Source organism: Rattus norvegicus, chromosome 3 (genome assembly GCF_036323735.1).
Source record: "Rattus norvegicus strain BN/NHsdMcwi chromosome 3, GRCr8, whole genome shotgun sequence".
Lineage (NCBI taxonomy): Eukaryota > Metazoa > Chordata > Mammalia > Rodentia > Muridae > Rattus > Rattus norvegicus.
This window is the reverse complement of record NC_086021.1, coordinates 81,370,963-81,397,195: the sequence shown is the minus strand read 5'-3', so window position 1 is coordinate 81,397,195 and position 26,233 is coordinate 81,370,963. Positions and strand designations below refer to the sequence as shown.

At 44.6% G+C, this 26,233-nt stretch overlaps 1 protein-coding gene and 1 long non-coding RNA gene across 7 annotated transcripts in view; one reads left to right on the top strand and one right to left on the bottom strand.

Moving 5' to 3' along the window:
* The window catches only part of Pde11a (phosphodiesterase 11A), a 383,576-nt gene that overhangs the window by 307,202 nt on the left and 50,141 nt on the right, over positions 1-26,233 (top strand). For all 3 annotated transcript variants that reach the window (NM_001127480.2, NM_080893.2, NM_001127481.3), the window contains 3 exons: positions 8,377-8,486; positions 17,058-17,148; positions 20,391-20,491. In NM_001127480.2, the coding sequence (NP_001120952.1) occupies positions 8,377-8,486; positions 17,058-17,148; positions 20,391-20,491 (302 nt within the window). The remainder of the gene's footprint in view (positions 1-8,376; positions 8,487-17,057; positions 17,149-20,390; positions 20,492-26,233) is intronic.
* Positions 3,980-26,193, bottom strand: LOC120101579 (uncharacterized). Of its 4 annotated transcripts, none has more exons than XR_010065238.1 (3): positions 25,305-26,188; positions 10,710-10,837; positions 3,980-10,516 (listed from the first exon to the last, which is right to left on the bottom strand). It is a non-coding gene; the product is annotated as an uncharacterized LOC120101579 (long non-coding RNA). The 4 variants fall into 4 exon arrangements; XR_005502251.2 differs by having other exon boundaries at positions 10,710-12,678; positions 25,305-26,121; XR_005502253.2 differs by having other exon boundaries at positions 3,980-9,291; positions 10,710-12,678; positions 25,305-26,121.

Here is a 26,233-nt window from a genome sequence, read left to right as displayed (position 1 = left end):
CTTGTAATTTATCATAAATAAAATATAAACTATTTTTAAACATGCCCTCACCAAAAAACTAAAGACACACGTTCTTAGTGTTCAAAGCTTAGGCTTTGAGAATCCAATAGTCTCCTTCTTTTGCTTCTTTGCAAAATGCATGCAGCAGATGCAAAAAAGGCTGTTTATTGTTTATCTGATTGTAAAAATGAAGCCTCTGTTTTCTTAAGCATTTTTCCAAGATTATTTCCCTTTAACTGATGCATTATTTTTTTAAATCTGAATTCTCTTTAACATTTTTAAAAGATTATTTATTTATTTATTTATGTGCATGAGTGCTCAATTTGCACATGTACCTGCAGGCCAGAAGAGGGCATCAGATCCCATTACAGATGGTTGTGAGCCACCATGTGGTTAGTGGGAATTGAACTCAGGACCTCTGGAAGAGCAGCCAGTGCTCTTAACCACTGAGCCATCTCTCTAGCCTACAATGTATTGTTCTTAAGCCCTGCTATGTTGCTTAGTTGGGGGGGGGTTGTTTTCCTCGTAGCATTCTGTTCCCCTTTTTGCACATTTTATCAAAATGTAAAAAAAGAAATATGTTGACTGATTTTTATATGACTACATCAGGACATTCAGAGAATGGAAAAAAAGTTGCCAACCATCATAAGTAATTCCAGCATTCAGGAGGCTGTGGCAGGAGGATTGCTCTGAGTTCAAGGCCAGTCTGGGGTTAGATAACAAAACCCCGTCTCCAACAAAAACAAAACAAACAAAAAGGCAAAAAACAAAAAACCAAAAAAAAAAAACCAAAATAATGTTGACAGATGCCAGAAATTGGTATTGAAATATTCTTGCAAACAAACCAAAGTAATTGTATGTACAGATCGAAAAAAGACTACAAACGCAGACTCCACTGAGGTTAGGCAATGCGCAAGCCATTCATTATTGTCTTCTATTTTTAATGATTTTTATAGTTCTAAAATATTTGTATTATAGTGATGTCTTAGAAGCAGTTAATATAACTAAATATAATAGATAAAGTCAACCTAAAAATGTTTCATTTATGCTTTAAGCACCTACTTGACAAGAGGTTCTATAAGATACATCTTTGAGTCTTGGTGCTTCTCCTTTCTGAGGCTTGCCTGGACAAACATTTGCAGCACTGTGTGAACGCCAGAATCACCATTTACACCAAACGCACCTTGGGGTTTAGGATCTGATATGAGACCAAGTATGTTCTGAAATTCCCAAATGTAGAAGAAAGTTGTTTGAGGACTGACTGTAAAGTTCACCAGCCCTGAGTTTGGTAGAGAGAATCATTGTGTGCTTAAATCAATATTTTATTAATGCCAAACTAGTGCTTGGCTGCATTCATCCTCAAGAGAAAGAAAAGCAAATGTGGTCAGAGCCATCCCACTCCGTCAGGTGATGCGGGCAATGGTGTGCTGTGTGCTATGATAACACAGAGGGGTGCTGATGGCGGTCCCCTAAGACAGTGGACATCCTGGTCTCAAGATAGGCTGACATACCTCTTTTTCAGTTCAACACCACTCTTAACACCACTCTTAACACCAAGGGAGTCTGGCCCCTGAGTGCCCATGGGATAGTTTGTCCCTTCCCTCGAGTACTACAATGACAACTGTCCTTCTCCACTGGGTGTTCATTACACACAATCTCTGACTGTCAAAGAAGGACCTCTTATTTAAAATGAGAGACAACTGTGGCAAGAAGTTATTAAGCTTACTCAAAAGCCCGACTGGCTACCAAGAGAAGTTGACTGCTACTATAAAGCTTGAAAAATAATCCTCTTTGTAAAGTCACTGACTGGAGTATGTCAAATCATTTGACGTTCATTAGCCTGCCCATACGGCTTATACCAAGATGTAGCCACTGCTTCTTGAGGCAAACCATAAAAGGATCCCAGCCTGAAGCATCTAGGACTTGAAGTAAATGCAGATAGAGCCCAAACATGGTCCGGAACAGGTTTTTTTTTTTTTTAATCACTCTTACACTCCAATGACTGAGATGTGTAATCAATGATTGGAGTGTCACTGAAGGTTCCTAGAGAGCCATGGGTCTCTGTTGGGAGGTCTCTGTCTTGCAGAGAGATTCCTCACATGACACAGCAGGGCCAACCACCAACAGCAGAGCTCCAGACGTTTGTTTACCTTAGATAGGGGATTTACAAAGAAACCTCCAGAGTGTCTTAGGCTAAAGTAAGTGTAACAATGTAGCTATCGACAGCTCAGGCTAGTGACTGTCAACATTTTGTGTACTAGAATGAAAACCTAAGAGGACCTCCATACTTCTTGCTAAGTGCTTGCCCACTGCACCCATTCACAGAACCTGTGAACGCAAGTCTATAAATATCTCCGTTAGAATATGTTGGCGTGGAGCAGGGCAGAACGTCCTGGAAGCATCCTGACTTTCAAAAACGCTCAGACTGACCTGAGGGGCACGCTGTGCTTTTCTTGTCCCTGAGAGAAGAAAGAGAAAGTGCTGAGCTGAGACCTCCTACCTAGGATTATGACTCCATGGGAATGGGTACCTTCTGGGCTGTGTTCAATGTTCTGGGCAAATGTGCAATGCTTGACCTGCTGTCTCCAAAAGCAAAGACAGCCAGTAATGTCGGCCAGTGCGCTCTTCCGTGACGCGGAATCTCCATGGGGCTGCACTTCTCCCTCGGCCTAGGCTACTCAGATATTTACAAAATTTGCCAAGTGAATGAATACTTTTCCGAATGTCCCTGTTTTACTCAAACAGGGTAAACAAATCCATCTGTCTCATTCTTGAGGATATAGAATTCAATTATTTCAGTCCAAACATGTGTTCGATGCCCTTCTCTGCTCTTGACTTCGTTGGGTGACAAAGAATTTGCATTTTTAATTCAACACATTTTTATTACTTTCTATTAAGAAATTAATTATCTTATCCAAAACCTTTGAAATTACAAATAAAATCTTCTAAAAAAAAAGCCCTGAAAATATACAGGGTATATAATTTTCGATTAATAGATGTTCTCTGTGGATTTTAACACAAAGTAAAACTTTTTGTAATTTGACTACCGGCCTCCTGGTGTGTACCCAGTAGGCTTTCTCCTGTGTATGTATTAGCCATTTCATAAAAGTGGGCTCTCCTTCCAGATCGTGGCTTTCTATGGAGCCTTATTTGTAACGTGCTGCGTGCTATCAGGTTGATCTCGGTGCAACAGAGACAAGTGTAGGCTAAAAATGTCAAATGGCTCTGGAGCACCAGCTGTTCCTAAGGCCGGCACATCCACCCCCATCTCACAATAGATCTGGATTCACAAGCCAAGTAGTCTGGGCTCTAATTCCACCTCTGCTGTTTTAGATATGTTATCTATTAGGTGGATAAGAAGAGTATCTACCCAGAGGTTCTTTAAAAAGTTTAGAAGAGTGCTTGGCATATACTGGGCACTATGACAGAATTAATAATTGTTAATATTTTCCCCAAGCCTATTTTCTCAAACATGCAAGTTGCTTGATGCCCAGCCTTTGGCTGGAGAACTGCTCTGCAGCACCACCTGGGGCTGACACTGATCTTGCAACTGAATTCAGCAGACCCACCCTGACAATCACTTTCTTTGTCTGTGATAGTCTGGCGTTCACTGCTACGCACACTCAGCTTTCAGTGGCTTAGATTTTTATGTTAGCTAATGACGGAAACTTGTTGGTAGTCTAGCTGAACGTGAGAAGGAATCGTATCAATCTGGGGACTTTAAAGCCTTGACTGTTTGTTTTATGCAGTAGGACTTAGGGGAAGAATGATCCCAGAAAACACATCAGCCCCTTGAAAGCTGGCCATTTGGAGGGCTGCCCCATGTAAGGAGGCTTTTCTTAGGTGAGGTGAGAACTAGACCTATGAACTGACTGTCTCTTAGACATATTATTTTTATTGCTTGTGTTTCTGATATATACCACGAGGTGACCCAAGTGAGAAGGCATATCGACACAAAGGTCAATAAAACTCATAGTAATTGAGGAAAGACATAATTTTATTTGAAAAATAAAACAATAAGCTAGAGTCAGGAAATAAATACGTCAACACCCCCCACACACACTGTTTTCTTTTCGAAAGTATATTATCTTCAGCGGGCAGCTGACTTTCTGCTCACTCTGGGAAGATGGAGGTCTGAATGGATGGGCCTGAAGGAAGATGGATGAGGGGGGAGGAGCAAATAGAAACTTAGTGGCAGGTGGACACTTTTCAGGCCTGATGATTCTCAGAAACCATTTACCAGGCAGCTTTAAATCACAGTCAAGCCCACGGTGCTGCTTCAGTAACTCAGGTATCACAGTCGGAAGAGGTAAACATGCTTTGTGTGATCATGTGTCTGCTCAGCCTCAAGGCTTCTTCAGTCTAAGGGTCCACAGATGAGCTCAATAGCCTTGGAGTGATATGAGATTATTAGATTTTTATAGAAAGAGAGTTTGTACATCTCATTAGGTTCTCAAAAGTATTCGTGATGATGAAGCATTTTAGAGACGTGATAAATTTCAAAAGGAGGGGAAAATAAAAGGTTACTGTGCAAAATCCCCCAGCAACAAAGGCAGAGAACACACAGAGAGAGAGAGAGAGAGAGACAGACAGACAGACAGAGACACAGAGAGACAGACACAGAGAGAGAGACAGACACACACAGAGAGAGAGAGAGAGAGAGAGAGAGAGAGAGAGAGAGAGAGAGAATGATAGTTTATAACACAGCAGCAAAGAACAAGACCCAGCTTCTACCTTCAGGATAGAGGTGGGAGAAGGCACATCCATGAGAATAGTTTTTCCTGACCTACCAAGGCTCAGCAACTAAAGACTTCAGAGGCCACAAAGTAGGTTACAGTGAGTTAAAGAATCATCTGCATAGGTAGCAATGAATAGCCTAGTAAGAGCACCAGTGGAAGGGGAAGCCCTTGGTCCTGCCAAGACTGAACCCCAAGTGAACGTGATTGTTGGGGGGAGGATGGGGAGGGGAACACCGACAGAGAAGGGGAGGGGTAGGGGTTAGGGGGATGTTGGCCCGGAAACACGGGAAAGGGAATAACAATTGAAATGTAAATAAGAAATACACAAGTTAATAAAGATGGAGGGAAAAAAAAAGAATCAAATGGTGAGTCCCCAAGTCCCCCTCTCTCATCTATCCTGCAGAAGATTTGTTCCTACCCTAACTTATACAGGAACCAGAGTATTTGCTAGAGAAAATGAAGCACTATCTTTGAGGACATCAGCAAAAGGGGCAAGATACATGGGGAGAGAGGAAACGCGTGAACACCAGTGTCCTCACGGTGCAAAGTCACAGCTCCTGATTTTGTTTCAGTGTTTACACCATTCTAGGCAACAGGTTGGAGAGTCCAGAGACATGAGCTTAGGTCTAGTGTTTGGGAGTCTCCACCAAAAGGCCAGACATTTGGTCACCCTCTAGCCAGGCCTGGCATCTGGCAGACACCATGCACCCACCCTGGTATAGGATGAGCTTCAGACCGCTTCATTCTAAGTGTGGACTTCTGAGAGGACACAAAGAAAGGAGCGGGCTCGGAGGACATGGGCAATTCCAAGGAGCAAAAGAAAATATCAGGAATCTTATCAACTTCCTCCGAAAGGTAGAAAAAGCACCGGTGAGACAGCTCAGCCAGGAAAGGCTGCCCAAGTCTGGCCACTTGAATTCAAGCTACTGCGTCCAGACTCCCGGAAGTGGCCTCCATGTTCACCCCACGGGACGTCCATACATGCACACACGTGTAAAGGTTAAATAAGTAAATGTACTGAAGAAAATCAGTAACAGAAAGACCCAGGGAGCATGTGCTGGAGAAACAGAGCCTGCAGATTAGATTTACAGTGTCAACAGGAGGAGGAGGAACTCCCGAGCCAAGCACAGCTTCCTGGAAGTGCTAAGCACTGGGGATAGGGAGGACATTCGGAAGCAAGCAGCCTGACACTGAAAATATCAGGCAGAAGACGGGCGTGATCTTCCCAAAAGCAACGTCATAAGTAGTGAGTCTCTTAGAGCCCTGAGAGGAATTGTTTACCCCTAGAACTGTTAGGCAACCTACCAGTGGAGTGGGAAGATAGAATAAGCGCCCCTCCCCGTTCCAGCCACGCAGAGCCTCAGAACAAGTGGCTCCCTAAGAAATGGACACTGCTTCCTTATGAAGACCTGCCAAATGAGGCAGACATCAAGGAAAACCATAGGAGGCCAGAGATAGGGCCATCCCCCAGGGAGGGGACAAACCAGACCTGACCATCCCCCACCAAGGACCACATAAGTGTGAGGCTTTTGATTCCCTTCAAAATTACTTAATAGACTTTACAAAGTCATATAGAATGTGGGAAGGCATAGCTGGTTCAAAGAAATAAGAACTCCAGGAAATAAGCGGATTGGGCATCAATCGGAGAAGAGCCCCTTGGTCCTATGAAGGCTCGATGCCCCAGTGTAGGGGAATGTCAGGACGGGGAAGTGGGAGGGAGTAGGTAGGTAGATGGGGGAGCACCCTCTTAGAAGCAGGGGGAGATGGCATGTTTCTGGAGGAGAAACTGGGGAAGAGGATAGCATTCGAAATGTAAATAAAGAAAATATCCAATAAAAGAAAAATATTTTAAAAATTAGAAAGAAACAGTTTCGGGGCATCAGTCACTTGGGCAGTGGATAGTACTTATAGGGTGACCATGACAAAAGCTCTGGGCATGGATCACATTGGGAATGGAAGGGAGGTGCAGGGACCATCCACCTCTCATCCACCACCATACCATCGATGCTTCAAGGCACTCTGGGAGGGATGCTAGGAAGAGGCTCCCCAATGCCCTGCATCAGCTGTGAGCCTTAGGCACAAGATGATGCCTCTCCGTGACTCAGTTTCCTCATTCGCAACTGAGGATAATAATAGCTATCACCTCATAAGACTGGTAAAAAAAAAAAAAGTAAGTTAAGCAGTTGAAATTTTTTTTTTCTTTTTTTCGGAGCTGGGGACGAAAATTCTTAGAATTCCTAGCAGCATAGGAATGCGTTGTAAATATTTGATAAATACTCAAGTGCTAAGACGCATGTATATTGTGTAGCGATATGGGAGTGATGTCACCAAGTTACTTAAACAAGTGAATCTGGTTGCCTTTACAAATCAGAAAAATCTACATATCAGGAAATATGAACGGTGAGGGAGACTGTAGACTTTTGGCTTTAAGCTTCTTAGTATGGCTTCAGGAAAGTATTACGAATAATAAAATGAACAAAAGCAAATGTCCAGCGAGTTTTAAAGTGAAGGGTGCACGTGAGCTTTGGCGAGGACTGCTTCATAGCTCTGTTAACATTTCCAGTTGTATAAGCAGTGTCATGCATGTCTCCAAACCTAGTCAGGGAACCAAGTCGGTTTTGAGAAATGGCACTGCCAATGCGGCAATCCATCGTTCAGTTATTTCTGTATTAAGACCACAACTAATTTAAAAAAAAAGTTTTCACTGCCCTAAAACTCTTACAGGTATTAGCCTGTGATCTGAGAGTTGTGGAAAAGAAACATATATGGAAAGTCATTTCAACCGAACTCCCGCCTCCTACCCTCTGATAGAGTGGAACAGGAGATTTACAGTGTGAGGGGGAGGGGCAGCAAGCGCTTCAGATGGAGAAGGCTCACAGATCTTTCTCCCAAAGGTGTGTTTCCTCCTCCAAACTAATGAAAGGGCCAACTGGAGCTGGAGCTGGAAAACTGGTTCTGTGTTCCTGCCTGCCTGTAACGATGTCCAACCGCTTCCAGGAGGAATTACACCCCAGCCACGTAGTTCACAGGGCTACCATGATCAGAAACAATGGCTTCCGAATAGTGTACCCTCCCCTTGAACCTCAGCCCTGGGTTGTCTAACCCTCAGTTTCCAGGACTTACCTGTACGCATTTGAATCTGTCCATCAGCCCAATGTGTATTAAGGGATTTATAAGCTAAATCATCACACAGAGATGTGAGTACTTCTCTATTCCTCCATTTATTATAGAGCAAGATTTAGTTCTGTTTGCTGGCCCTCATTTGAGTAGTCGCTGGGGATGGGAGTTTTCGGTTTTGAAAGTCCCTTCATACCTTCCTACTTCTAAACGAAACGCTTATCCTCCTGTGTGGAATGTCAAAACACATTTCACTCGAGGCCTTTCCCAGACTATCGGTGTGAACACCGAAATTCTCTCTAAAAAAGGGAATGAAACAGGCTGACACTCTGTCCTGATACAACAGCAAGCTAATCCCTCACGGTGGGGACCTTGGGCTGAGCAACTGACCACTCAATGCCTGTCATCTGAGAGGGTGACAGCTAATCATTGCCTTAAGTGATGTGGGCATGAGACCAGCCGATTGCTGCTCCGCCTTTCTGCCCCTGGCACTGACTTGCCATTGTCCCCTTCTTCCCAGACTGCTGGGTTTCAAGAGATTCTGACCGAGGTGGAAATTTTAGCGGTGATTGTGGGATGCCTGTGTCATGACCTCGACCACAGGGGAACCAACAATGCCTTCCAAGCTAAGTAAGTGTTCTAATTGTTGTGATTTTAATGCATTTGCCTCTCTGTTCGGAGCCAAAGGTGACGAGTGCTAAAGAGTAGAGCATTAATTTCTGGCATCAGAGGCCAAGGCCATGCAGGCTTGGGGATGCCTGTCATGGCCCATCCATCTTTATAATTCCCCATTCTTCTTTTAATTGCAAATTTGCCCTTTGTGTCATGCTTGTTGATTTGGCCTGTCTCTGCCGACCTCAGTCAGAGAGCACAGTTGAGGTTTTCAAAGGCCCATTCTTCCCCTCTCAGCCTATTTGCCTCCATCCCATGACAAGCTGCTTGGACCTGCTACTCTCAAGCCTGGTTTTTGAGATGATTGGAATAAAAACAGGCTCAGGAAGATTAATGAAGCAAAGATTGCTTTGCTCTACCCATTCCTCACCCCATGAAAAGATGGAAACAGACAAAGGAATCACATAAACACAGGGATGGGTAATCGACTATTCGGCCCTGTATGGGTAATCGACTATTCAGCCCTGTACACGAGTCACCTGGATAGACCAATCTATCTGGTCAAGAAAGCCACTACTCGGTGGTTCACATTGTAGCAAGGGCCGGAGGACTTAGGCATGTTAGAGATACAGTTCAATCCCAGGACTCTTGCCACGAGGTCACATTTTAATGTTCTTTGAACTAGCTATCTGCTAAGATGCCCAGAGACCGTGAGAGATGTTTCAGGTGGGAAGAGAACAGTAAGAAAGGCTTCTATAGAGAGGTGGGGTTAGCTTCCAGATGACAGGTTTCAAAGTTCTCCAAGAAGGTAGATCTCCACCAGCTGAAATCCCAACAACCCACTGTGAGTCAACCGCTTGCTTTCAGCTGGTCATTCCTTTTATCCCCTAGCACCCTCTAAGTCAGACGTCGATGTCTTGGGCTCTTGTGTTTGATCTGGTCTAGCAAACTGTCTTGACCGAGACTCCCTCTCTCCATCCTTCATCCTACAGCCCACCACTTCTCAATACGCAGTACCCAACAGTTCCTCAACCCTCTTAAACCTCCATGACATCCGGCCTGCAAAAACCCAGCCTTAGTTCAGTCTGACAATTCAATTTCCTGCCGCCCTGCCTGGACTTGTCAAAGAGCCCTGGGAGAAAATATCACAGTTATGTGAGCATGGGACACAGCAGATATACATCTTCTCAACCCAGCCGCATGCTCAGGACCCCACACCAATCTTTGTGCTGACTCCACTCAGCCTGCTCTGAAGAAGCTCCACTACCTCCTCACACCACTCTACAGATCCCCTTGCCTCCTACTTCACTGTGAAAATTGAGGCAATCAATTGAGAACTCTCTCCATTTCCTCCCCTGCCACCCACACTTATCTATCCCTCCCCATCTGTCCTTCCCTTTTTCCCTCCTATCTCAGTGGAACCGCCGAAGCTGATACGTCCAGCTCTGCTCGGGACCTTTGTGCCTCTCTCCTCTGGAGCCCTTCATGCCCTCCTTTGTTGGCCAGGCTTGCGTAGGTCGTGTTTTCTTACTGGCTCCTTCCTAAACTTTGCTTCAGTTTTTCTTCACGAAAGGTATTTATCTGCCTATGTAGCCTTCCTCCATTGTTAGCCTCCAGGCCTCCTGCGTCCCACCTTGCTCTCCTGTTCTCTGGGCTATTAGTGCAGGGCATCACCTCCCCACTCCTGAGCCCTCATGCACTGCTCAGAGCCGTAATTCCCATGTGTTTATCTCCAGATGCTTTCTACCAACCATGGGAAGAGCCTCCTACTGGAAGACCCCAAATCCTCGAATTCTGAATCTTCCCCTTCATCTGTGTCCCTTTCTCTTAGTCTCTAACCCAGGGAATGTAGGGGTCATTAGGCAGCGTCGACCGCATCTCATCAGAGCCAGCCCCTCTGCTGTAGTCTTGGAGCAACGTCTGCTTCCTTGGGCTTCCCATGCTGCAGCAGAAAGCTCAGCTCTCCTCGTGCCTTCTTGGTAATCTGAAAACTTCCTCCTCATGCACAAAGATGTTCAAATCACACTCATGCTTCATCCTCAGGCCTCCTGAAAATTTTAGATATTCATATTCCTTAGTTTAGCCTCTTAAGGCTCCTTCAAATCAGACCCCGGCTCATCTCTCGGGCTTAACACCGACTTGTCCTGAAGGCTCTCGCTCTCAGTGAGGCCCTGCTAGCTCCTGGTGCCTTCCTGCTCCTCTCCCACAGCTTCTCTGAACACATCACATCCAGGGGTCTACCTGATGCACCCTTTCCTCAGCATTGTGTCTTGCCTTCGTAGTGCCCTGGCGATGTCCTCTCAAAAGCATGCACCCTGCTCCGTTTTGATTGCTGACTTTCTGGTGTATCTCCTCTTCTTCGTTAAGACCTGAAACCCATCAGTGCCAGGGACATAATAAACACACAGGAAATGTTTGCTGAACCAGTGAATGGTTACCGGATGAATTGCATGTATTTTAATATACCTTCTAATAGGGTAAATAAATGTGACCTCTTACGGATGCAGATGGTGAAACATAGCCTTCAAATGCATAGGTTTGATGCTGTGGCAAAGGCTTAAAGCTTGCTAATGTATATACCATGTGCTCCTTTTGACAGCTTCTTACTTAAACTTTGTTTGAATTTCCTTAATTTTTTTTCAAAAATTCCTCTTTTCCATGCCAACGACATTCTGTTAGTGTGTCTCCCTCTAGGACTCTCTTTCCAGCCAGATATCATGTTACCACTGGTACAAAAAGAAGAGCTAACCAGCAAACCAAGAATAAAGTCCCCGGTGTTCTTTTGAAGAGAGGGGAGTACACAAAGGCACACTGCCACTGACCCTTGCAGCTAGTCGGTGTATCACACTGAATGGGGAAGATCTTCCTCCCCTCAGTGGATTAGACCAAGAGGCCATACCTATTAAAGGTTGGGCCCGTAGGATGTTCCTGAGCATGGTCACACACTGCGTCGGTTACCTGCAGCCCCCCCTGCCCACTTGGGTCTGCCGTCAGGAGAAGCTATGATGAGCGCAGACCAAGTGGATGAGAGAATCAAGAAGGCCGGTCTTCCGGAAGGAGCAGGGGAGGAAGATAACAGTGAGAGGGAAGCCAAAAGAAACATTAAAAAAGAAGAGACTCAGACTCCAACCCTGCCTCTCCCCCTTGCTTTCCCTACTTGGAGGTACTCAGTCCGTTCTTCTAAGTCAGGGTTCCTGTGTCACTTAAACCTCTTCCTGATGAGGCCCATTTTTCTTCTTTTTTTGTTTCTTGCAAAATCCAGTCCCCAAGACAAGGCAAGTGGTAATTTGACTGTTAACTCTGCTACGCCCTCGCCCACACTTCTGTAGATAGCTCGGTCTCCGCTTTGCAGCTTGTCCAAACTCCACAACCCAGTGGTGCTGTGGCAATTGGATCTGGGCTGTCCAGTTCCAAAAGCCACTCTTGAACCTTCGCACCCATGCTTCCTTTCACTCCGTGGCATCCCCCTTGGACTGCTGATTCTGAGCTTTCAGTTCGTTGACCATCTCGCCAGATAAGCTTTAGAAAACTAAAATATATCCTGACATCCAGCAACTCAAAATGCAGGCCTGTTACAATTGTGGAACTGTTAAAGCTTTCACATCTTTCCATGTCATGATCTTTTAAAAATAGAAATGGATACCCTGAGGTCTCAGGTCAGTTGTCCAGGACTGACCAACTTTCACAGATGTTAAGTAAATAATGTCATTGTCACCAGGCTTTTCTGTATCCTCCAGTCCCACTGTCAACTCTACAAGCTCTAGGAGGGTGCAGAGCGTCTCCTCAAACCAGGTTATTATCTTGCACACAATCCCCAGCTTGTAGCTGACCATTGGTCAAGGACATCAAGCTTCGATTTCCAACACTTATTGCCAGTGTGACCTCAGTTAAGATTCCATTTGATGTGAAGGTCAGAGAGTGTTGGCACAACTGTTCAGTGACTAGAACAAGATTTCTTCAGTGAGTGTACCATTGTTTGAAATCCACAGGAGGAAATCTGGAACCTTTTGTCCTCTTTCATTCTTTAGTAATGGGACATGTTCTGGGGTCAAGGTCTTGTGCTAGGCATTCTGGGAGAAGCCGACAACCCCTTCTCCGAACTTTTCATAGCCTATTCCCTTCCTTCCTTTCGGAAGATTTCGGCAACAGAACTTAAATGCTGCAGCTGTTAGGTGGCGAAGCATAGGCTACCTTTGTGTCATCCATAAGACTATTAAAAAAAAAAAAAAACCACGGGAGACTTTTAGCAAGGGACAAATTACTATATAAAATGCAAAATGCCTCCTACAATAAAAAAGTATGACTTTAGTGAGAGCGCAATTTGATTTATATGCTTAGCCTTTCTGATAAGTGAACCTTTGCATTTTCATATTTTATCCTTAATTTTTAAGTATCGGGGAGCGTGTGGTGAATGATCAATCGGTAGTGAGACCACCAATACCACGGTGCCCTGAAATTGCTCGTCTCTCTTTTCTCCAGGGACAGCATTGCCCACTCATCCCCCTCTCTATTACAGCTGCCCCTGATGATTAAATATCAGCTCGGCCCAGCTTTGTACCGCATTCTCCTAGGAGATCCCTCCTATTCATTTCTAGCATAATCTCTTACACTCATTTCTTGGGAATGAAAACCCATCTTGTCGCTTTCGGCCAGGTCCCAGAAGTGAAATACTGGGGCACATTAATCTGCCCTGACAGCCTAATCCCACTCCTCACCACCTCCCAGCAATTCCCAGCTTCCTAATTACCTTTCATAGTTTGCCTTTTTAAAGTTTCCTCGAAGCTTCGGCTGCACACTGCCATTAGCTTTCCGTCCTCAAAGAATATGCATCTCGAGGAATATGTGGGAGCTGCTGCACTTTGGTATGCATGGACTTTGAGTGTCTGCACTAAGCGACGAATGTCTGTAGGAACAGAATTGTCCCTTCTACCTTTCAATACATCTCCCTTCTGTGTACTGACAGTCTAAAAATGAAAGCTTTTGGTGTTTGGGTTGATCCAAGCAATAACATGCATCAAAAATATTCACATTTATAAAGTACCGGTCTTCCCCCCTCCTTCTTCCCCTACACTATGTATGTGCACACATATGCATGTGTATGGTCATCTTTCTGCAGCTATGGGGGATGTGCCCAAAGCTGGTCAGATGATGGATACATTTACCATAGACAGTTGAAATGAGATGCAGCGTTAAGTCAGTCTTCTCTTATGACTGAAGGTGGGAGTATACGTTTATGCAGTGTTTACATGAAAGACATGAGCTGTTTAGTACGAGCTCTATGATCAGTCAGGATTCACAAGACTGCCTGTCATATCCCTCCCTGTAGAACCACACACAGTGCATGTCTTTTACTTATCGATGCCACTGGGGAATCCTGCAATAAGTTTGAGCTTTTAAAGCCAGCATTTCTCTAAGTTATTTGACATCAACCCTTTATACTTCAGCCCATCATATCTTTTGTCATTTCAAAGAAGTAATAGTCTACAGAATGTTTACTGACAAAGCCCTGACAGATTTATCTACTGTCATCACGTCTATTTTCTGTTTTAGTTAAACTGGCCTTTGCTGTCAGTGATCCTAGGACATCCAGAGTAGGTGAAGACCTAAGAGCAGGGCAGACAGAATTCCTGATGAGTCTTGGCCAGGAAGGAAAGCACTGGGAGGTTTCTAAGTCTTGGAAGTACTGGTAGGAACCACATACAGTCGTACACACCAGGAGTCCTGTGAAATGGACGTATTGCTTCAGTGACTGTATTGTATCAGCTCCATTCTCTGGCTGCTAAGATGGCTTCTTGCCTACAAGAAGCTGAGTATTTTAGTACAGGACTGATCAGAGAAGGAACTCTACCTCAGTCTAGGAGACTGTGAGCTTCCCGAAGGTAGGACCCATGAATGACACATCTGTATTTCACATTTCCGGGACCTGACAAAAGCAATGGCCATCAGTGCTTGTTGGCTACATTGATAATGGGAACATACATCATGCATACATGGATGGATGAATGAAGTCCAGTGTCTTCCTGCACTGAAACCACATTAGTATGACTCAACTTCAAATTGTACATATCTTCTGAATGAGAGCTGGAATTCTAGAAAGGAACAAATACAGAATCTAGGAATAAGACTGTGAGCATCCTACTGGAGCACAGATATTCTGAAACCACAGTGACAAGGGGAGGAAACGCAGAGCAAAGCAAGCCTCGGATGCCTAGTATAAAGTGTCCTAACATCCTTTTATCCATCCTGAACAAAGAAAACACTGAGTGGCTTGTGAACATCTCGCTAGCTTAATGTTTATAGGGTCTGCTAAACCAACAGGAATAAAAAGAGATAAGATGTTCTTCCTCTTCCCAGCAACTCACATCCATGAGCAAAGGATACCAGAATGAACTAGTTAACAGAAATGAATGCCGGGATTGGGATTGGAGCCTGTGGTTAACAGCTATGCTAGTGGAATTCCGAATAGTGTTTTAAAAGCTCCTTTTACTGGGAGCCAACAGCTTCATAAAAATAGAGCATCAAATATCAGAAGTGTGTGTTATACTTCTCATCCTCCTACTGTAATGAGAAGCTTACAAATTAGATTCAAGCCTAGACCTGATACTAGCTGTCTGTGTGATCTTAAGAGCCATGTCACCTCTTAAGCCTCTGTTTCTTTAGAATAAAGTGAGAAAACAACTCCTATTTTATAGTTGTCATCACGACTCAATAGTCGTGTTATGCATTAAATAGTCAGTGTGATCCCCAGGACATGGTAGGCACTTACTGATGATGGCTCTTATTAGTAAAATTACAATCATTATAAAATATGCTGACACAAACATTACTGGCCAGCCTCCTGGTTTAACCATAATCTCTCCACACAGCTCCATGAGCAAGTAACTTTTAAGCACCTACTCCATGCCAGGCACACAGAAGCTCAGCATCTCAGTCAGTCATGTTGTATGCATTTGTCATGGACATGCATTCTTTCTAAGACAAATGACAACTGACCTTAAATGTTAACCTATCCATGAGATTAGCCTGAACTAATGATGTAGTAAACTTGGGCAAGACTTCAGAAAATAACACGCACCTGACTAAACTCCAGTCCCCTCCATCCACTCATCAACCATCTTCACCACAAGTTCTCCTCAACCTAACCTTGCCGCTTCTCCTAGTAGTTTTGAGTCTCTCCAAGGATCCTATGTCCTCTGTATCCCTGAGACTGATGGCAGCCTTGGGTCACCTCACACTGGAGCACAAGGCAGCTTGGGATGGAAATCGTTCTTGTGCAGCCTTTCCTTCTCTCGCCAGCAGGGCAGGCTACGAGCTTTTGCAAGTTAAAGCCAAACTGTCCTTTCAAGGCTGCAAACTTCCTGCAACAGGCAAAGACTGCTGGGATCTAGAGACTGCTGGGATCTAGAGACTGCTGGGATCTAGAGACTGCTGGGATCTAGAGACTGATGGGATCTAGAGACTGATGGGATCTAGAGACTGATGGGATCTTCTAGAATGGCTATTTGATTCCCTGGGTCTCTCCAGACCAAATCCTAATCCAAAGAGACACTTGGAGATGAACCGTTGGAACATTCTAAAATGCTGAACTGCCATTGTTGAGGGATAGGTTGTTCTACATACGTGAAATTTATAGATAATACAGTAACCCCCTTAGGTATCAGTGAACTTTTTGTTAATTTAAAATGGAAATGTGTGTGTTTTAATGATCTATTAATAATTAATGTGGACTCCTATCTACTCCCTACCTGGCACCGTGACAGACAGAATTTTATTGTAGTGTCATAAACAACAGATGAGGCAGACAGCGATGGCATGATTTTAGAGACAAAGAAACTGGACCTTCAAGTCCAGTAACCACCCAAGGCTACTTGCTGAAGGAATTGCTGTGACTTCAAGTCCAAGGAGCTTTCTAGTCTTCTACACTGAGATCCGAGAGTGGGTGAGGAAATCTCGATAGAGAATTGTTAAAATGTATGTAGAATAAATAACAAGGACACTGCAGAATATTCTCAAAGTCTTTTTCAGAGTAGATTCAAACACATACGACATGAGAAAGTTTCTGTGCAAACTCAGAACTATAAGGCTTAGTTCATGAAGCCTACATGGATCAGGAAGCAAAAGTTATAACACACATATATGCTTACACATACACACCCATGTACATAGATATATAGATATACAGATATACACACACACACAAATACCCACAGATGCACATACACATATATATATACACATGCACACACACAAATATGCATACACATGCACACACATGTACATACAAACACACTCAAGCACGTGGGGTCTGTATGTTTCTGTGTTTTACAATTGCTCACTTGCTCATGATCACATATTACTTCTCACTACTCTATAAATTCATCAAAGCCCAGGACTGTCCCTCGTTAATTGCATATCACCCATTTCATCTGAACACAAAGAAAGTTCTTGCAAGATGAATGAACTCCACAAGCCGCTAACTGGAACGCATTTGCTCATGCTCCCCCACCAAAGGCAGAGTAGTCCAAAGAGCTGGTACGGGAAATGGTGAGCTGAAGGGTCCCGCCTACTCAGCCTTCTGTTCTCTTTCAGGAGTGACTCTGCACTGGCCCAGCTCTATGGGACCTCAGCGACCTTAGAGCATCACCACTTTAACCACGCCGTGATGATCCTTCAGAGTGAGGTGCGACCTGCTCCACTTCTCCCCTCCAACTAAGTGATCCCCACTCTTTCTGTGCTGTGCCGGGTACAAATCCACAGAAGTGAGAGGCTGTGTTTAAGTTAAACTCAGACTTCAGTGCCCTTTGTGAGCCTATCACATGTCAAAGACCTTGTTCCGGGTCTTCCTAAGCTGATTCACTGGCCTCACCGGAGACCATGCAGATTCACTTACAGGGGAACAGGAGGAGACTGCTTGTTAACGGAGCCTCATGTTGTCTTCGTTAAAGGACACACAGTAAGAGTCTAGCTTTGATAGTGAAACTGAGAATAAAAGATGAGTTCTGATTTGGTTTTTAGTAGGCCTGCTTTTGAAAGTGAAAGAAAGTTGGTAACCCCAAGGCCAGGGCTAAAACCAAGCGCCCTGTTTGGCTTCCTGCAGCAACACAGGGCTTAGGCGTTGGCTTCTCTCTTCCTGCAGAGAAAAAGAGAAACCAGTAACTAGCTCTGGCTGCAGCAGCTGAGTTTTTAACTTGCCAGGAAGAATCTGTTTAATTTTCTGAAGGCATATAGATTTTTTTAGGCCAGGAAGGGATCATCTGTCCCCTCTTATTTGTCACCTCTCTGCCTACACCATTAACTATTATTATTATGGCCATGAAGACCCTGGTTCGCTGGAATGGCTTCACTAAACATGGAGGGTTTTTTTTTTTAAACTCTAAACTATCTTCAGAAAGCAGGTCTATTATAATATAACCAAAGCCTTCAACCTCATAATAGAGACCCACCACTCCAAATGTGGGATTGGCCAGGGCAACCAGCCAGAAGGCCTGTGTTTTCATTTAAGAGTAAGTAAGGGCCATGGGACCTGATGGAGCCAGCTTCCTGTCGGCTATGGCTCTGGAATAGAAAGGTGTCGGCTGAGAGCTTCAGCGGGTAGAGACAGCAGGGGCTTTGGTTTGCTTGTCTTCTCTGGCACATGTGATGTGTCCCTACCTCTGGCCCCAGAAAGCCCCACCTTTGTAATCACGGATCATAAACAGCCCAGCTCCCCTAGGTTTGTGTCATCTAAGCATGACACATTGGCCAGCCTCTACTCCAGCTTCTTCCGAGTGATAATGACCGACAAAAAGTGTAAGGAAGCTCTGAACCCCTGGACCCCGTTCATTCTGCCATCCATTCTGCCATCAGAAAGGCAAATGCCACTATCCCACTTCCCAGTTTACACAGACATGCAGAAGCTAGAGGGCCAAGGACCTTTGCTGCAGACTTCTCATTCTCCACACCTGGGTGTCCACCCATGCCCTGCTCACCTGTTCCCTAGACTGAGGCCGAAAGCAGTATTTGAGGGAGACCCGTTTCCATTCAGGAACCCAGCTGTAAGCTGTCATTCAAGGCCAATTCGCATGTTCAGTAATGCACTGATACAAGCTAACTTTGTACTAGTTTGCACTCCTCAAGACCAGTACTATCTACCATGTCCTTTTAAAGCAATAAAAGCATGTCACAAAATAACCAGGACCTTCAAGTGCAGATGGGGGTCTCTTGTCTGAATGCAAACTTCTACTCTGACTGCCCCTAAAGTTGTCTTCTTTCACTGGGTGATACTGGATCTGTTGCTGAATCCAGCCATTTTCTCCCCAAAACCTTAAACTACTTTTTCCCAGGCTCCAGAATACTTGGTTGTAACTGCTTTATGAGGTGAGGCTCGGACAAAGTAAAAGGAAAACCTGGGCAAAATCATACCCTAGTTTCCCTTGAATTCTCGGCCCTCCTAATCACTGAATAAGACCTACGAGAGTCCACTTGAAAACTACTGTTAATATTGGACCTGGTCCCAGATAGAACCAACATCCTACAGTCAAGGAGTGGAGGGTTCACTGGATGAGATAAATTAGCTCAGCAGAGCAGTTTGTCACCTAGAGCTTGATTAAAATGAAATTGCTAATTGATATTCTGGTTCCCTGGATAAATTAATTTACCTCTCAGGGAGAAGAGTGCATTCTTAAGAAGCCATTTGCTCCTTTCCTTCCGTACCATCTTCTGGCTCTCAAGCCTGGGTTCAAGTTGGTCCAGTTCCCAGGTCACAGATGCTTATGAGTTCATATTTCATGCTGAGAAAAGCAGATCCAAGAAGCCCGACTTGGCAAGTACCTGAGGTCAGTGACAGTCACGCTGCTGCTGCTGAAGGGCTCCCCATGTCACTAACAACAAGCGGTTGCCAAGTGAGTCGGCTTCTGGAGAGAACAGGAGTGCTGTCCGGCAGCATGGAGGTGAAGCTGTATTGCAGTCTTTGTTTGGTAAAAGTCATTATTAGAATCCCCCTGCACCCAGACAATGGCTTCCTCATCTTAGCGCTATAGCAGGTACCCGGGGCTGTGGATTTAATCCACCACAGGCTTCATCAAAGCACCCCAGAGTTCAGTGCAGGGTTCCTCACTTCTTCATGGGACGTAGTCTCTGAGAGGCATCCCCTGTGTGTTGAAAGCTGTTTAACCACATCTCTGGCTCTCCCATTATAGGTAGTAATGGTTAGTGATGCCGAGACAGTCATGTCTACCCGAATGTCTCTATTTGCTCTCAAAGCTACTATTGTCTAAATCTTCCCACTAAGAAGCTAGAGTCTAATGGCCTCTTTCTCCCTCAAAGTCATTTGTCACCACAGCAAGGGTTTCTAGAATGCCATCTAAGTCTTTACTAGCAGAAGGTAGTATTTGTCTCTAGATCACAAAAAATCCCAAATGTTTAACCCACTCTTTGGCTATGTTCTTCCATATCTGTTATGACGCAAGTTCATGCGTTTCAGAGTTCCACGCCAAACAGATGATAACGTGCTCCTTGGTGGGCCTCCCCTGAAGCAACTCACTTTCTAGGATATCTGTCTGTATTTGTAAAACTTCTATTAAGCTATGAGCTGGAGTGAAGGCCCGCAGTTAAGAATGGTGTTTGCTACTCTTCCAGAGGACGTGAGTTCAGTTTCCAGCACCCGAGTCAGGTACCTTCCAACCACCTGTAACTCCAGCTCCAGAGAGTCTGATGCCCTCGTCCGGTCTCTGTGGGCACCTGCATACACTTACATGGATCCACACATCCAGCCAGCCATATGCCCACACATAAATAGAAATAAAAATGAAGCTATAAGAAAGGAAAGCTTTTACTAAACTTTCAATTTTATGTTCTCTTTTTTTTTTTAATGGAGGAAAAGCATGCAGTCATCGACTACAGGTTTAATGGTGTGTTTTGTGATGTTCTACCTGCTCATTACAGGGTCACAACATCTTTGCTAATTTGTCCTCCAAGGAATACAGCGACCTCATGCAGCTCCTGAAGCAGTCGATACTAGCCACTGACCTCACGCTGTACTTCGAGTAGGTATCGGCACCTAGTCCATTTAACAAATGGGGGCTAACATGCGCCTTTAATGAATTCCAGGGTCCACGCTGAACATTGCATATTATTCCAGCACTGCTATCTGTGTTTCCCTCATCTAAATGAAGCTCATTAGCATGGTGCATACGCTGCAGGATTAGTGCTACAGTGACGTGTTTGAAGTCTTTCTTATGACTGATGAGCCTGCTTCGGATCTCACGACTCTGAGGCTAAGTGCTGGTCATGCCATTTCATATGTTACTACTGTGTCCAGGTGTTATCTGTCTCTGTAATGGTCATGAACAATATTCATGGGTGGAAGAGTGACTAGAGACCTAAACCCATGTCTGCTCCTCTCCAGGATTTATATGTAGAACAGTGGAGTCTGCCCCTGTGTTCTACCAAAATTGTTCTGTCAATGGTCACTGAAGACTTCTGCTCTTTTCAAGCTTTAGTGACATAAACTCTTACTGATGTCTCAATGCCAAGTTCTACTCTTTGGTTCCCCAACAGCCAGGTATCTTCCTTTGTCCTCCCCACGGATCCTCTGTAGGGTTCTTCTTGCTCCGAGTTCTGTAACCCACACTCTGCTCTCTCTGCTGAGATCCTCTTCCTACCCTCATGCCTTTGTCGCACTGATGCGAGTTACCTACAGGTAGGAGGGCCTGGGATACTTCTTTATAACTCCCTGCACTGTAGCCACGTATCCCCAACTTCCATCCACCCGACCTTCAAGAAAACCTGAAACTTAGCTTATTTCCCTTAAACCTTATTTCCCCTTCTATATTTTCCATTCTTTTTTAAAAGAGTTTTTGTTTTTTTTACTATATGTATATTATATGGGGGGTGCAGGTATGCTCATGGGTCATATGTCCATGGAGACCAGAAGAGAAAGAGTGTCAGATTCCCTGGACCTGAAGTTACAGGCAGTTGTGAGCCACGAGGTTTGAGTGCTGGAAACCTATGGTCTTCTGCATAAACGGTGAATTCTTCACCATTAAGCCACTGCTCTGGTCTCACTCTTTTCTTTGCATTATTGTCTTTCTTTTCTCCCCTATAGTATCTGTGTGCTTTGGTCATATTTAACTGCATCTTCTCCTTTGAAACAATGCCATGTCCCTTATACCACAGTCAGGTCATCAGTGCTACATAGAATCCTATGCCCACCCCTGCTTCACCATCTGGCTGAACTGACCCACCTTTAGGCTTTGTCTCTGACACTGCTTTCCCTCAAAATCCTGCTGCACCTGACACTGCATCAGCTGTCATTAGGTCAACTGTAGGAAACAGAAAACCTAAACCACAGCTCCTCCAGAGACCCAGCATCTGCTGGTACAGTAGCTAGTGAGGTCCTCATGGAGCCAGGCTTCCTCTGTCTCCCCGTGATGTCCACCTTTTAGCCAGAGACAATGGCTCAAGCTCTATCCCTACTCTCCACCTTGAAGCCGGAGGGAAGATAGATAAAGACAGGAACACGAGGTAACTCAGGCCATCTTCCAAGGTGTTCTAGAAGTTGCCACCTAACACTTCCACTTAGGTTTCACTAGTCAAAATCTGGTTGTGTGGCTCTATTTAGCCTCAAGGTATGTTGGGAAAGGAGGACTTTATTCTGAATCACCACGGAGTTCAATTAACAGTGGAGAAAGGAAGGGGGAAATATCAGTGTGGACAAGGGCATTCCTGCCACAGGCATTTTTACTGAATTTTTCTGTGTGAGTTATTATATGGGACAGTGGAAGAAGTAAAAGCTGTGAGTAATATTGGCCACAGCTTAAATTTCTTTCTGCCATCCCCCTTAAACCTAGTGGCTTGAAAGGTCTCTCTCCTCCTTGGAACTCTAATGATATGAAATGTCTTTAAAGGGTTAAATACAAAATGAGAGGGAACACCACAACTGCCATAGTCGCTGCGTCTGTGGAGAATGAAAGGATGAACAAGGTGGTTAGAGGACCCAACTGTAGCAGTAAATGGCAGGCCCTCAGAGGACGGCAGCACTGAGGAGCAGCCAGCTCTACAGCGCTTTGCTGGGAGCTTGGAGCCCAAAGTGCTATGGAAGGTGGATGTGACCCTCAAACCTTAAGACAAGGAGATTGCCTGCTTGTCACTTTAAGGGGCACTAAGAAGTCCTCCACCACCATGAGCAAGCAAGCTAGCTTTTGTAAATCTCTGGGAAAAGCCAGAGAACTGAAAAGAGGGAGTTCTGCCGTGGGGAAAAGCACAGAGTAGGCATAAGAAGCAGGTCTCAGATAGATGGATTTGAGATAGATCAAGACTCTGGATTTTCTCAAATGAAATCCCAGAACCCAGTCACTCTGAAGTTAGGGGCTCTATAAATCACATACCCAAAGTTATCAGCCTCAAAGTCATAACAAACAGCTGAAGTGTGGTGTGTGTGTGTGTGTGTGTGTGTGTGTGTGTGTGTGTGTGTCCGTCTGTCCGTCTGTCTGCCTGTGTCTGTGTGTCTGTGTTTGCCCACTAAATTTTGGAAATATACTTAGGTAGGAATGCTTTAATCCAAAATTCAAATTTAAATGGACTTTCTTTTATTTAGTGAGCAATCCTAAACACACACACATACACACACACACACACACACACACACACACACACACATTTCCAAATTAGTCTTTAATTTTTGCCTGTGACACACAAACAGGCAATCAAAGATCAGAGAGGGTTTATGAACCTCTAATGAAAAACAGAGGCCAAAGCAGGAAAGAAGAAAAAGGTAATAAAGAGAAAAACCAGTTCATTCCCTCGGGGAAGCCAGAGGCTGTGCCCATTAAACAGTAAGAAATGACCCGAGGAAGCATGGAGAGGAAAGTTCTTGAAAATGAAAACCCGGTAATTAAAAGAAAAATGAGTAGAAGCATCGGGAAGTTCAGTCGAAAGACCACAGGCAGCAAGATGAGTCTGCCTTTCAGACTCCTGACGTGTTAATCGTGTGGCCCATAAGGTTATTTATATCCACAACCAGTGAGACGACTCAGCAGGTAAAGATACTTGCTGCTATGACTGACTGTCTGGGTTTGAATCCAGAATCCACATGCTAAAAGAGAGAACCCACTTGTTCAGGTTGTCCTCTGACCTCCTCACATGTGCCAAAGCAAATGGATGCATGCTCAAGACACACACACACACACACACACACACACACACACACACACACACTACATGTAAAAACCTTTTAAAGAATTTTTTATATTGTGTGTGTACATGCACACGCGTGCACATGCATGCAACCACAGTTCATGTACACAGATGCTAGAGGTCAATTCCAGATGCTGTCTACCTTGTTTTAGTGAAACAAGGTCTCTTATTGCCCTGGAATTTACCAGGTAAGGTAGACTGGCTGGCCCGTGGAACCCAGGATTCCCTCTCTCACTAGCCTTAGGATTACAAAGCGTGCCCCACCACACCTAGCTCCCTTTTTATTTTTATTTTTTATTCTTCTCTCCTATGTTACATCCCAACCACAGTGTCTTCCCCCTTCCTTCCCCCGAACCTAACCTCCCCTCTCCCCCAAATCTACCTTGTTCCTCCCCTCAGAATAGCAAACCTCCCAGGAACATCAACTAAGCATAAGAAGCTACAATAAGACCAGACATACACCACCATCACACCAAGGCTGGACAAGGCACAAATAGGAAGAAAAGGCACACGGAGCTCCTTAACATGGGGCCTGGGGTTAAACTCAGGTTCCCATGCTTGTGTAATAAGTACTATACTATCTCCCAGCCTAACACATAAAAATTTTAATTAAAACAAAAATATAAGCTTTTAAAACTCCGGGCTCTGTTGCTAACTAGCTATGTGTCACCAAACACAGTTTTCCTCTGAGATGCTCTCCCTCATGTGTAGAACGGTCATAACCTACTTTACATCTATTGCATGTCTTATGTGTGGAGACGTCAACAACCGCATTTGCTTCACAACCTGTTTGTTCCATGTGTTCCGTGGACCGGAGCTGCCTTTACTATCATGGCTGCCCATCTTTTTCTAGACTGATGCTCCTGGATTTGGGATTTATGGGGAAAACCCATATTATGACGCTTTTATTTTTTTTCTCCCTGGCACTTGTGTTATTTTTCTCAAAATAGAAGCATTTTCTAAACCGAGTTTCCAAGTAACTCCTAAAAAGACAAAAGGAGGGAAGAAAACCACTCTCAGTTCTCGGCGTCCATTTATCAAGCTCTGTTAAGGATGCGAGGAGTCACTAAGTGACCGAGGGATGCAGTCAGGGAAGTTGGTTGCCAGTCGTTTGCTCATTACTCTGCTCTTATCTCACAGCTGCAGCCCCTGCTAATGTTTGCTGACTCCCACAGAAGCTGCCGCGCTCCCCTTCTGTCAGCATTATTGTCTTCGAGGTTCTGAATAGCTCATTCTCTAATCTAGACCTCCAGGGGACAGATCGGTGTGCTGGTCTGAAGTTGCATTAAAGTATGGCCATATTTTCAACCTAAACAATCCCTTGGGTTAATGAGGGAGAGGCAGCTACTATGCACCCAGGTGCTTATATTTCACCAGTGTACAATGAGGGAACCGGAAGGCATGTTACAGATGACATCATTCATTCCGCTACCCCTACTTTGCAGACCAGGCACTGATGGTTGAATGGTTTAGCGTGGGTCACAAAAGCAGCCACTGGCAAAATTTGAGCCCTTATTCCTTGATTCAGGGTGGTTTCCCACAACCACCCCGTTCCTTCTCTAATGGATGAGTCAAGAAACAGTTTCATTTGAATTATAGTACATTCTGTAACAGCATTGACCCAACCTAGTTAATATCAATCCATTTAACTGAATAACTTACCTGGATCCCCTTGCCACAAGTGCAGTTGGAGGCAAAGGCTGGCATACACTTAGTTTAATTTTGAAAAGAGCCTCAAAGATAAGAGTAGAACAGATGAAGGACTGGAACAGGGAAGCCATTGTGAGGTCATAGCCCTCCCTGTTGGTCACCACAATAGTCAGCTGGGCTAGAGCCTGAAGGGACCATCTTAAAAGTCTCATAGGCTACGTCTCCAAATTGGCCTCCATCCTCCATCCCCATGAACCCAAATTTGCCATGAGTCTTACAAACTCCTGTTCACTTCCATATCATATGTACTTGAGGCCTGGAAAGTTCTACAACTGTCTCCAGGTCCACACATGTGGAGTCTAAGCATGCTGGGACACTAGTAAGCTCTGCACATGGCAGCAATGGCAGGGGTTGTGGTATCAGTTGCCCTAGTGACCGCTGGAGAAAGGTGTGACCAAGAGGATCCAAGATGGCTCCTTTGACTCATTCTAGAGGTCTAGTTATCATTGACTGTTTTGCCTTTCCTACTCAAATCAGAAATTGTGATTACAGGTGTGGTGTCACAGTTCTGTAATCCCAGCTATTGGGAGGCCAAAGCAGAGTAATTGCCATGAATTTGAAGTCACCTGGGCTACACAAAAAGAAAAATTAAAAAATAAAAAATAAAGAAGTTGTATTGGAATTGATCAAACTATAGAGGAAGCCACTCTAGGAAGAAGAAAGTCACTTCAGAAATGCACAGATGGACAGGAAGTGGATTCTACCCTTTGAGAAAGTTCAGGGTTCATTCTTAGGGGGACAAGACTTCCTGTCATGATCCAGAAGGGAAACACATGAGATATATAGGACTGTAGAGACACCAAAGAAACCACACTAGAGACTTTCCTAATGGTGGTGGGTATCCTTGAGTCCATTAGCCAAAAGCACACAGGAAAGGACCT